General features: G+C 37.8%; 1 protein-coding gene across 2 annotated transcripts in view; it reads right to left on the bottom strand.

The window, feature by feature from the left end:
* Positions 1 to 1,136: 1,136 nt before the first annotated feature.
* The window catches only part of smpd2a (sphingomyelin phosphodiesterase 2a), a 35,218-nt gene continuing 22,532 nt past the window's right edge, over positions 1,137 to 13,822 (bottom strand). For both annotated transcript variants that reach the window (XM_088922068.1, XM_088922069.1), the window contains 5 exons: positions 13,737 to 13,819; positions 12,648 to 12,780; positions 11,940 to 12,044; positions 9,660 to 9,819; positions 1,137 to 3,652 (listed from right to left, as the gene is read on the bottom strand). In XM_088922068.1, the coding sequence (XP_088778194.1) occupies positions 3,246 to 3,652; positions 9,660 to 9,819; positions 11,940 to 12,044; positions 12,648 to 12,780; positions 13,737 to 13,819 (888 nt within the window). In that variant the 3' untranslated portion in view covers positions 1,137 to 3,245. The remainder of the gene's footprint in view (positions 3,653 to 9,659; positions 9,820 to 11,939; positions 12,045 to 12,647; positions 12,781 to 13,736; positions 13,820 to 13,822) is intronic.

Genomic DNA, 13,822 nt, shown 5'->3' with positions numbered 1-13,822 from the left:
TATCCCATGAACTAGAGTATTCAAATTTAAACATAATATTCAATTAAAAAACATGTTTACATAATTTGTAATTCAACATAATGGAATGTCTTTGGAAGGGAGTGAAGACATTTGCAAGGGACTATAACTGCAACGCACTGAGCTCACCAAACTTATGTGTATAATTGCTATAACAGAAATGCTTTATCAATCTTTTTAATTTTTTAAAAAGAAATTCAAATTTAAATAAGTTTCAGCATGCGAAATCCATGTTTAAGTGGATTGGATGTTGTTTACAGAAACATTGTGACTGCCCAGTAGAATAAATTACTTCCATACTTAGAGCACAACAAACATCCAAAGCAACCAAGGAGCTCATTGGAAGAATCTAAAAAGTAAGATCTTAGATTGGCTTTATCTATCTTCAAATTTCTATCCGATGAAGATCGCATTTCAAATGCTGAAATAACTTTTGAACATTTAGTTACTATATAAAGCAATACTTTGGTTCTTAAAAGCAAGTGACCACCTAAAATAGTTATATACAGTATTAATGCAAGTTGGATAACTCGAAACCTAAAGATGGACTATACAATTTGTTGTGAATTTTCCCCTTTTTCGCAGCAAAGAATTAACCTAATTCTCCTTCAAGCACTGGTACATTTCCAGGTTTGAGTATGGATGTTAACTATGAATGTGGATTATAATAAGTTTGTAGCTGTATAAATCCTCACCATAATCTCACAGGATGTAATGTCAGTCCTGGTACCTTTAAAAAATCCATTGCATAACCTATGCCACACACTACCACATCTACACTGAGCAGTCATTACAATGTACTGCAGATTATAAGAAGAGTTACAAATGACAGGAGGCCATTCACATAATCTAGCCCATTATGTAGTGAGATCAAAGCATCCTCTAGATTTCCATTACATCTAAACTGTAACTGCTTTATCGTATGCTCATAGTTGATTGGTTTATATTACAATGTATACCCTTGCTAGTTTGGGCTCCCTTATTACATGTGGTTCTCCATTTCCATAGAACAGTACCAACAAGGGAGACAAACAATTCTATTAATAGAAAATTCACCATAAAATCAATCACGAACAGCCATTACTATATATGATTACACTGACAAACTCCTATTAGTAACACTGTTATGGTTAAATCTTTATTGTTTTGACATTATATTTGTTCCTCCTTCATACATTACACAAAAAATGGATACAAAGATTTACTTATACTTTCAATAACAGCAAATGTCCTAAGATGCGCAACATAACTATAAGTTACATGTTTCAAAAAAATCTATATAAACCAAGTACTTCCTGGCATATTTACTGTAAGCTAAACGTTAGGTCTGTTGTTATATATTATACAATGTTTTAAAGGTCAATGTTTAAACAAATGTGATTTGATTTCTAAAGTTGTTCTTTTCCAGAGCTAACATTTCTGAACATTTTCCTAAATGCAATCACACAAACTAGTACAAACTAATGCGGAATGTCATGCCTGTTCCAATTAACATTTACTTCTGGGCATCACTATTATCTGGTGTTCATCTGGTATTGGAAAAAGGTAATTTCATCAGACACTGGAGCAAAACATTGTGGAATGCACAGAAAACTGATGAAAAGTGTGGCCTTTTTCTTGCAGTGACCATAGCTTTCAATTAAGGCCTTTTTAAAGGTGACTTGATCAGGCATTGTTCCACCTGGACCCTGTTGGGTAAAAGTGCACCTACAGTAACAAGGTTTTGTGTGATTGGCCAGTTGCAATGCCTCATTGCACAAACTGTATTGCTGGTCAGAAGGTTTAAAATAAATTGACAACTTTTTGTGAAAGTACATAAACTATTACTATAGTATTCTGATTCCAGAAAATGTTGCACTTTTTCCATCAGCATATATTACTAGCATTTTCAATAACAGGGTAAAGGAAGAGAAAGTACAAATATGTCTGTTACTTTGACTGAGCTACTGATAATAACAGTAAACTCTGAACAATTCTCAGTTTAACATACACTTGTATGACAATTTCAAGAACATGTTGGCTCAACCTACTACTTAATTTAGTACAAAAGGTCTCCCAAGATACCTAAAATAACACAAAAAAGGTTAGCTTTACATATTTGCCAACTTGACTGTATCACACTGCATCACCTAAAGCTCACCAACTCTTCCAAGGCTAACAACTCAAGCTAACAATGTGACGGCAGTTAGTCAGAGCACGTGTTGTTTCTAAGATCAAGAGGAGCTAGAAACATTCAAATCACATCTCCTTTATTCCAACTCTCCTTTATTCCAAGGGATTCTTACAGGCTTAGTTCTGAATGGTTCTAATGTCACTGTCTCCAAAGAATTGTAATCCTATTACATATGCTGGCAATTGTCCATGCAACCCAGGAGATTAACAGAATTATTTTGTTCACTGAAATTGAAATTACTTATGGAGTCAAACATAGTCATTTTAACAATCTGAAACCCTTAATAACTCTTTTTAGAGGTCTTTTACTGAAGCTGAAAGGATTCAAGATCTTTCAAAATGTCGCCATATCTCCAATAGCCTTGGAATCAGCCTTGCTTTTGTTTTGTTAACTTCATTTTTTACCTTTTGTAATGTGAAGTAACCAAGTTTGGTAGTTTAGAAAAAACACTGCACAATCCAGTCTACCCTTATGCTTCTTGTAATCTATACACTGCAATGTTGCAATGTATCCAAACATTCTATTTGCGTTTTATATTGCTTCTGTGCATTACTTACTGTAGATGCTGAGAGTGACGAATCTACTGCTATTCCAAAAGCCTTTTCCTCATTCTTCAGGATGAGAGAATAATACTTTGAAACAATAAGCACTAAAGAATCAGGGAATTCACCAATTCAAATTGATCTGTGTGAATAATAGCGTTCTTAAGCAACATCAAGACTGTCCAGAGACAAATGCGAACACTGAAAAAAAACCATACAACACTAAGAAGATAAATCTCACATTTCAGCAATATCTGAATACAAATCAGTCCTGCTAGATATTTAAATCCAGTTGGCGCCATTCTAACTGTTCAACCCTTCAAGACAGTGGTATAGTGGTCATTCTTTTCATTGAAATAAAATGGACAGCACACACTAGACCATTTGTGGTACAGTAAGTCCAAATGAAAAGTTTTAAAGATAAAAGGCCTGTCCTGTAAACTATACGAGGATCTACCCCAGAGAAGGAACTGTTCACCACCGCCTTTGGAAATAACACGTCAGGACTGCTTTCAGGAGCCAGGGCTATCAGACACCCTTCTGGGCACATCTGGATGGAATAATGGGCGGCCCTGTAAGCACTCCTGCAGTCCTCCCATTGCCAGCCTCATCTGGTCCTCTGCTCCTTGCAGGGCTTTCACCTCTGTGGTGTAGAAGATGTACATCAACAGGGAGATCAGCAGCGTGGTGAAACACAGCGCTCCCAGGAGGTAGAAGGAGGCCCTGGGGAACGGGTGCTCCATACTGAGGGTCAGCCAAGGCACCAGTGCGATGGCTAGCTCCAGCAGCAACAGCACTAGCCCCATAAACCCCACACGAGCAGTCGAGTACCGCATCCTCTCAGCGCAGTGCAGTCCCACCTTCACCTCCGTCCGCGCCTCCGTCATCATGTCCACCAGTGCACCCATCACGTCTGTTACTGGAGGAGGCGGGGGAGAGAGACATGTCAGCTGTGATTATAAACGCCAAATTAAAGCCTGCCAAAAATTCCAGGTGTTGTACAGAAGGAACTGGTAACCTTCTTGTACAAAATAAAAAAATAAAATCTGGTCAAGTTTAGACGTACAAGACTGTGAATACATTATGGAACTGAAGTGGTTACGGATCGAATCTCAGCTTCACACAATTTTTCAGACAGAAAAGTCAAAGAGTTCCATATGATTCACGCATGACCATCTCAATTTTTCCTGAAATTCAGCACATACATTTCTGTAAAGGGATAACTATATTAATAGCTTAAACAGATATAGAAAGTTAACACATCCTTTCCAAAAGTAACACATTTGGTGTCCCAAAATCAAGACACATTAAATAAGATTTTTGCTTACAAATTGTAACACATAACCTCCAAGTGAAAAACAAATGCTCAAAAATTAAAATGTATGACTTTTGGTTTTAACTGATTGGAATTGAGAACTACATTCTAGCTGTTTCATTTTGCTCAATGAGGATCCCACTCATATAACCGTTCATAACTCTAACAACTGGACGTCTCACATGATTTTCTATTCACAGTTTACAGTACATCATTCCAAAAACTGGTCTTTGAAAAATTCATATTATTATTTTTTTAAATACAAGGACAAAACATTCACATTCCAAATTATCAACTGGGGCTTGCAAAGTGTTTTAAAAGTCACCATAGCATATGTAAATCAGATGTTACCAATGTCCTCAAGCAAGTCTTGGTAGGAACAAAAATAACTTAAAATGACCATACTGCAAAAACGTTATTAGTTTTTAATACTTAGAAATATTGCAGTTTAATTCTGCCTCAAGTCTTTCCTCTACAGTGCAAAGCCATATGCCAAATGTTAAACAGACCACTCTGTATCAGAGTATTTTGGAAAAATTAAATTAAAATGACATTTTTTTATGTTTTGCTGCAAATTGAATACAAATATATAAAAACAGACAAAATGTCAGTTCTTGATTTTTTAAAGATTTGAATCAGGTGTCCTAAGTCTTCTCTGTTCCAAAAATTTCAGTTCTTTTGGCCTGTTAGTGTAAGATATTCTTGTAAGCCCAAAGATTTATCTTACGTAAAAGATCTTATCTTATCTTACGTAGCTCTTAGCCACGCAAATTCAGCATATATATTTTTATAATGTGGTGATCTAAATTGTTATTCTAAAAAAGATATTATCAACAAATTGCATAATTCTAACAGTGTTCCTTGATTTACAGTCTACACTTAACTGTATTTCTTCACATTGTTTTTTACAATACTTCCATACACTGGCTGGAGGAAGAACAAATAATCACTTAATTCTTTTTTATTATTAATCTTTTTCATTAGTAGATTCCTCAAGCTCAAGTGTTCCATTTTATAGTTTTAGCTAATCTTGGTAGCTGCATGTAACACTGTGCATGCTTGCTGTCATGGCCCTGGAGAGCCCTTATGTCTAAAGTTTTACATTCTCACACAGCTCCTAATGATCTTAATCAGTTCATTATTGCTTTAATGGGACCAATTTAACAACTATTTCAATCTCATCAGGTGCTGGTGCAATGAAGACACCTAGAACACAGACACTCCCAGCTTCCACCACTCCAGGATGAAAATTGCACATCCCTGATCTAGAACACTGATATAAATTAGAAAGAAGAGTGATCCTAATATGTGTACAATACTCCACTAATTACATTTCCTCCCTTGTCTGTAATAGCTTTTCTATCCATATTGAAAACCTTTGAATACCTTGAATGCCTACAGTCTGCAATTTACAAATTGATCTATGTTATTGAACTTCATCAAAAGCCTTATGAAAATTTAAACACATCATATGCTCTGATCTCAAAAGCACAACATACTCAATATAATTCTCATTCTTTCGTGTCACTTTGCTGACACAGGAATTTGCTGTGGTCATGCAGTTTTACCCCCTTCGCAGGGTGCAGGTAAGGTCCCCAAGAACACTAATTTTTTCCTGCTCTTTAGAGTGATAAGTATAAAATAAATTCAAATTACAAATACCTAAAAAGTTATGGTGGCAGATGTTGTTACAGTATATCTGTTTTTTTACCTGATGTTATACTGGTTGGGATGAAAGTGAACTCATTCATTACCCACTTACCATTAGACCTTCAGCTCCTAGACTGCCCTACCACCATCTTTTTAAATTTACATCTTGCTGTGCAAGGTTATTTCTCAAGTTAAACTTCAGACAGGTATTTCTAATTGAACATGGGTATAGTCTTTAATAAATAGATCTTTATATATAGTAACTATGTATATATAAAGTATTGGCCGTGGAGCCTTCTTCAGGTGTGAGAGAGACAGAATTGGTCCTCACACTGAACGCATTCTCTTTCGATAATCTTTTTTATCAACAGGTCAGTGGAGTTGCCATGGGCACCAGAATGGGACGCAGCTATGCCAATACTTTTGTCGGCTGGGTAGAAGAACGCTTCTTCGCTTCCTACACTGTCCCTGACCTCTACAAACGATATATTGATGACTGCGTCGGTGCCGCCACATGCTCCAACGATCAGCTTGAGTTCTTCCTGCACCATTTCACCAACTTCCACCCGTCCCTCAAATATACGGTTAACATATCTCCACTACTCTTCCGTTTCTAGACATCAACTTCTCCATCAACTACCCACGACTGTCCACTTCAGTTTATTACAAACCCACGGATTCACACAGCTACCTCCTGTACAGCTCATTTCACCCCAACCACACTAAAAACTCTCTTTCTTTTTCACAGTTCCTTAGGCTACGACGATTATGCAGCGACAACATCGACTTCGAGAACCAAGCCCTCGAAATGTACTCCTTTTTCCATCAACAGAGGATACCCCAGCAGTGTGATTGACAGGGCCCTTGCCCGAGCCAAAAACACCCCCCGGACCATCAACCCAATCAGGAACTCCCCCCGTAACAACTGCATTCCTTTGGTGCTTCCTTACCACCCTAACACACTTCCTATCCCCAGGACCATTAACCACAACTTTTCAATCCTACAGGATGATCCCTCCATTGGGGCCCTCTTTTCTGATCGCCCTATCATCTCATATCGCCGACCACCTAATCTGCGTAACCTCCTTGTTCACAGCTCCCTTGACCGCCCTCAACAACCATCCACACCAGGCACTTTCCCTTGCAACAGAGCTCGCTGTATCACCTGCAAGTACACATCCACCACCACACTCATTCAAGGCCCCTCAGGACAATTCCGGATCACCCAGACAGCATCTTGTACCTCCAGCAACCTTATTTACTGTATCTCTTGCAGTAAATGCCCAGCCATCTACATTGGAGAAACAGGAAGGAGACTCGGAGACTGCTTCAGAGAACACGTCAGGGCTGTGAAGATTAAAGATCTCTCCAAGCCCATTGTTTCTCATTTCACCTCTGACGGCCACGACCACTCTAATGTCTCCATCTGTGTTCTCAAAGACGGTTTTCCGAACTCGTACATCAGAAAGACCACCGAAACCAAAATTATTCTACAGCTAGGATCACACATTCTCCCTTTTCTTAACGACAGAATACTGTTCTTTTATATTTTCTCCATTCATTGGATGTTTCATTTCACACCTCTCTGCACTTATTCTGAATTCACACCTCTTGATTGGCATCTCTTTCTGTCCCCTGCTCCCGCCTCTCACTCCTCCCTCCCAACCTTTGTTCTCCCACTACTTTACCTTTGCCTACTGCCCTGTCTCTCTCACACCTGAAGAAGGCTCCACGGCCAAAACGTTGTGTTCTCTTTCTTCTTTTTTTCAGCATGGAATAAACCTATTACTTGTTCCTTTGCAGCCTACCCATGCTGACGCAGCTACCCACCTGAACTAATATATAAAGTATGTTTTACATATATTATAATCATAATTTAGCAAAGTCATTCTAAAACTTAAGTCTTACGCCATGTCTCAATATGCACACTTGCGTTCTTGTGCACTTTGTATCAAAGCAGAGAGAAGTTGCTGTGGATAATAATCTATTCATGTATTAGTAAAATTTAACTAATACTTTTTACAATATTAAAACTAATTTTATGTAAATACAATTTTATTAGGCTGCAGTACTTTAGATTCATACTGTATGTCTTTTGTCACCCCATTTCAACTGATGAATATTCATTTACCTGCAATGTATTTTGTACACAAGATATTTAATGGTACACATATTTAATGATACTAAGCTTTGAGGTATTGCCAAGTTTACCTTATTTAGTTTACTTTGAACGTGAATGAAAGCATTTTGTTCCTCATACTGTCATTTTAATACTGAGGCAGACAATGTGAAATGTATTTAGTAGTACACAGCTTTGAATAAACAGAGATATCGCCAAGGTTTCCTTAGTTTATTTTGCCTGTTTTGAGTTGAGCCTGCTCAACATGAATGAACACAATGTGACAATACTTTATGCAGGGATAGACAAGATGACATCCAATTTCATCAATCTGCGAGCGGAGAATGAATTTTTTTAAAATTATTGGTCAACGTCCTTAGCCACTGGAAAAGAAGCATCAACTGGAAGCATTCTGACCATGAGCCGTGTAACAGATGAGTGTTGTTATGTGAGGGTGTCCCATTATCCTTTTTATAATGGTGCACCCTTGAATACTTGTGCATCTTAAGTCCACACTTGTGCTATGTCACAGAAATGCAGGAGTGGTGGAAGGGCTTAGGGTGCAATGCGAGTATTGCGACACGGCCTTAGTTTCAGACAGACGTGTCTTCAGACTTACCACCCTTAAAAAACTACTAAAAAATGATTTCAATTACAGACAAAATAACCATGTTTATACTATGTTCCTATTTTATTTAGTCTCAAAAATATGCATGGCATCCACAAAGAGAGTTGTTTAAAACAGACAAGTGTTCAATTTCCTCTTCTACAAAACATTTTCAAGAAAGGAAAAGAAAATTGAATTTCAAATTTCAAGTCAGCTCCACATATCTCCACAATCTTCCCTTACCTGTAAGTTGTTTAAAACAGGTCACCCATTTTATTGATCTGTAGCAATAGTATATTAAAATGGCAGGATACAACTACAGTCCAGTAGCTAACACTTCTATACTTTTTAATAAACAGCAATATTTGGAAAAATGGGTCATTAAAGATTGACTGGCAAATTATTTCACAAAGACTACTGCAATAATAAATAATAAAAATCTAATAATTTAGATTTACTTTGGACTCTTACAGCCTATACAAAATGAACATCCATCACTTTGCTCTTTAAGTAATACCCAAACATGCCTGGCTTTCTTGGGAAATTTGGGCTAACATGATATTTTACAGACTGCTCAGGAATGACAAGCTTAGCTTAACAGTTTACATCCAGTCTCGCTACTTACACACCCGTAAAAGTGCTTATGTAATCATCAAGAATAATAGTAAAAATAAGCTAAATAAGAAAAGGAATTTATTTGGTTGAATCACTGATTCTGAGCAAAAACCTGTTTTAGGGGGAGTATTAAGTATATTAAAATTAACCATGCCGATTCCTGAGTTTCTTTCACTTCCTCCCTAAATGAATGATCTACCAACTCTCAGCACTAGGTCCAAAAAAAATTAACAGCTCAGTTATCGTTTAAACTTCAGGTCATGTCAAAGGGTTCAAAAAGTTTCCACTTCCAGGCAGGAGCAGGAGAGACACAGTATCAGTACTCAGGTGTCTCTCTACTGCCGGTTTTCCCTTCTCCTGCACACCTTAAGAAGGGTCCGAAACACTGTGCCTCTTTTCTTTTCAGCATGGAATAAACCCTATAATGTATTACTGGACTTTTACTTAAAACAAGGAAAAGGAAATATAACCATAGAATAACTGTTCCTTCAAAAATCAGCAGTTGCATTAGCTCTTAAAGTAATGTTTTTTCACCTAGTTAATAATGTTCTTTCAACTAGTACAGTGCCTTGCAATGAATGCCACGAGAAGGGATCCAGGGAGCCTTCTCCAAACGTTACCTTCTGAGCACCTGTCAGGCTCCCCAGGAGCCTCCTCCGTTTTCTGCAGGAGCAGCACAGCACTCAGGGCCTCATGGTCAGAGTATGGGAATGACTTTCCTGGGACAGAGCCCTTTGTGGTGGTGAGGGATTCACACTTCACATGCACCCTCGGTGAGCCCTGAGAGACAGAACAGTATACAGGTCAACTCTGTGTTGCACCAGAACCATCACATCGGCATGAATATAAAGCATTTTTTAAGAAAGTAAGATTGAAAAAAAGACTCATCCCATATTGGTGGATTATGTCGAGTCAAGGCTGTTAACCTTAGTTGGAAAAATGAATGAAACTACCTGAAATAATTATGTGAAAAAGTGAAGTAAGTTCAAAAGTGAATTCAGAAAAATGTAAGATCATGGGTATCATTGAAACTGAAGAAACAAACTGTTGTGTTGGTGAAACATTGGCATTGCTTCCAGTGACTTCAAGACAACGGTATGTGCAAAAACAAATGCTTGTTGAGCTCTGACTTTCATAGCATATGCTTTCATGAACAAACTCATTTGTGATTGACTTTATGACTTTGTCTTGTATGAATGATTTACAATTACCTGACTAATAATTTTGTTTAGTGTATGAAGTACTGTAGCTATGAAGTAAAATATACCAACTGATTTTCCTCATGAGGTTTCTTTATGCAAAAAAAACAATGATATTATGAAACAAACAGCCAATGCTGATAGATGCCAGCTCTGATTTGTCTGTAAGAGTGAACAAAAAAGTGAGAAATATGTAATATTTAAGTCTACTGGAAATTGTGACGTGTTGACTGTATTGGCAGACGGAACTATGTTAATACTAATTTACAATGAATTCAGAATGTAGCAGCTAGAATTGTTACTAGGAGCAGAAAGTACGACCATATAACCTCCATACTTATCTCTCTTCATTGGCTTCCTGTCAGGTACAGGGCGGACTTCAAAATCCTTCTACTTACTTACAAGGCTCTCAGAGGTCAGGCACCTGTCTATCTAATGGAACTTAATGTTTACCAGTTGCCTGCTTAGATCACAGAATGCAGGTCTTCTTCATATTCCCCGTATTAATAAAAAAACAGTTGGCGGTTATTGTAACTAAAGGTACTAAAGGTAAAGCCTTTAGTTACAGGGCCCCTAGCTTATGGAACAGTCTCCCACCCCATATTCAGGATGCTGAGTCAGTCTCAGTATTCAAATCCAGACTGAAGACCTATTACTTCAGCCTAGCCTACTTACACCTTACATTATAGCCTGCTGCAACCATGGCTGCTGGTGCTGCTGTACATGCCATTGTGTGTCTCTATGTTGGCCCACCAGGTAGATAAATCTGTTCTGACCAAACTATCCTATTCTCCTCCCCAAATATCTGGATGGCGCCCGGGCTGGGCACCATCTGAGTTGGATGCTACATCACTGCCACGGATCCAAGAGGAACATCGTGGATATAGCTGTCATTTAGGAGGATTTTGCTGGTCTACAGAGATCTGCATGGAGAACTAACACATAAAAGACATGATGGATGGATGGATGAATAACTTCATTCATTTATTTCCTTTTTAATTATATAATGTTAGCATGCCCACAGGGGTTGGGCAACCAGCTGACTAGAGGTTTTTTTTTCTCCTTACTAAGGAGTTTTTGGTTCCTCTCCTGTGTTGCCTTCTGGTCTTCTGTTCTGTATTGACAAAATGTATGGTCACTTGCATTGTTAAATGCCTTGGGGCAACCTTGTTGTGAAAGGCACTATATAAAAATAACCTGAATTGAATTGAATTTAAAGTACAGGACAGTACCCCAAAAAAAACATTGTGATTGTGCAAGCTCAAGTAGTGGGATGGATAGAGTTGGAACCTCTTTCATATTGGTTGAAAACTGTTTGAGAAAGTAGGCACAGAGTTCTTTCAAAAAAGGAGCATGTGACCTGAAAATGTATTTTAAAAGACATTTTATTAATTCAATTGTTTTGATCCAAAAAGGACTTACATTTTTACCCTTTACTCACTAAAAAGCTTATGCTCTAAATAGCAAAATCGAGAAACCCAAATTTTACATGATGGGCTCTTCTGATGATATCACTATCAGCTGCTTCAAGAACATCCTAGGTGTATGTGTAATTTTGCTTGAGAATCCCCGAGATCTCGTAGACTTGTGATAACTGCAATAATTACTTCATGCTATATTGTGCTGTGAAATTTCAGTTATCTGCTGTCCTAGACAAACATCTAAATGTAAGGATTTGCATGCAGAATATTTGTCGCTCACCTTGAACAGAATGTAGTCAATTCTAATCCCTTTTTCAAAAGGGACCATTTCTTTCTTATTGACGAAAGGGTTCTGTGGAATGAGTGTCATGCCTTCTTCACAGCCCTATTGAAAAAATATCATAGCTTTTACCATCAGATCAATGAGGAAAGCATTCAAAAAGGTTTTCTTTATCAGAGGCGCTGACTACTTCCAGCACCCTGCTGAAACACTTATTGATCCTACAACCTATCCCTGCTTAGGGTCTTTAATCCATAATTCTAATAGATTTTCTAAACTGTACTGCATTATTTTCCTTTGCCTCATTTGCTACAATCCCTGTATTGCATTGCTTTCCTTACTTTGAAACAACACTTTTCTGTGTAAGTGAATTGTTGTATAGTAAAATGCCTTAGCCACTATGTCACTTTACACTACTTATATTCTTATTATTCAGTAACTGATTGTAAGCTACCTCAGATAAAGACCACAGACTTGAAAGAGGCAGAAATGTTGTATTTTTTTGTTTTTTTATTTTAAGTCATTGAATTAAACTACTTGTTCCTCAGCAGCTTGCATGCTGACACAGCTGCCTACTGTAACTTCTTTAGATAACGTTATCTGCTAAATTAGTGTCTACTATACAATCCTATCCTTTAGTGCTCATACATACTATAACTAATGTACATGTACAGTATGAATAAATTAGACACCCTGTTGAGGACTCACATCAAAAGTCTTGGCTTCAATGTAGCTGTCCCTGAGCCCCGTGTAGCTACAGAGCAGACGGCTGCCCAGGTCCTGGGGGTGTGTGTTCAGATCCCCTCCCAAAATCACCACTTCCGCATGGCTTGAAGTGTGCCTGCAGGGACAGAAATCAGTTTTATTGTTTGCTCTCTTAAGTTGACTTTGGTATAATACTGTACACTTTGGACAGCAATGAAAAGCTTATTCCAGCTTCTTTCTGAATCATGTATTCATTAAGAGTCATTCCGAACCACAAATAACAAGATAAATCTTATCAGTTAGAAATCTTAATTTCTTAAAGGGAAAATGCATCACTATTTTTACATTTCAGGGTTAGAAAGCATCAACATTGATGAGCACATTCAAAACATTAAAAAAAACAAAAGCAAAATATACACATCTCCTAGTATACACAGTGCGATATCCTGCAATTCAGAATGAGGCAACCAAACTTCCGATGATGTGTGCGGCCCTATTATATTGTAAAAAAGCAAGCTTGTGAATACACCTGTTTTAATGCAACAGAAATATTGCTCTCAACTTCAAGACAGTTTTGATGATACAACTTAGTTGTTAACTCTGCATGCAGATCATGTTGGAACATTTCTGTGGTGAAATGTCTGCTGCACAACCTGTACTCATTCACTCATACATCGCATTGCATTACAGTGACAAGTGAGCAGGAAGGGCTACTCCACGTCACAATTCTGGGAAACTCTCGCTTTTGTCCATGGCGAGACCATGGATTTGCAAAAGATGGTGACTATTTTGTTACCGAGATTTAAGAACCAGTATGAGAAACTGGGACTGCAGTTGCTCTTTAATTAAATGCACATCAACAATTACACAGAATCAAACTTTGTAATGATGTTTACAGCATTGTTCTAAGATGGCATCACTCTTCAGCAAACAGCTTAAACTAATAATTGATTCTGAGTGTTACCTAAAAGATTATGCAAATATTCAGCATGTGTTTTTCGTGTGACTTGCTGATGAGTTAATGCATTTTGCCAATATTTAAAACTGGTTGTGCTGGACCTACAATGCCACACCAAACAATCTCTCTCCTACCTGATAAACTGAAGCAGCTCCCATGCCTGGACCACACGGTGAGGCAGGTAGGCATCTTTCTCCCTGCTGTATTCTGCATGCAGCTA

The sequence above is a fragment of the Atractosteus spatula genome, chromosome 7 (assembly GCF_055471065.1).
Source record: "Atractosteus spatula isolate fAtrSpa1 chromosome 7, fAtrSpa1.hap1, whole genome shotgun sequence".
Classification (NCBI taxonomy): domain Eukaryota; kingdom Metazoa; phylum Chordata; class Actinopteri; order Semionotiformes; family Lepisosteidae; genus Atractosteus; species Atractosteus spatula.
Note: the sequence above shows the minus strand (reverse complement) of the source record. Positions and strands in the feature narration are given on the sequence as shown.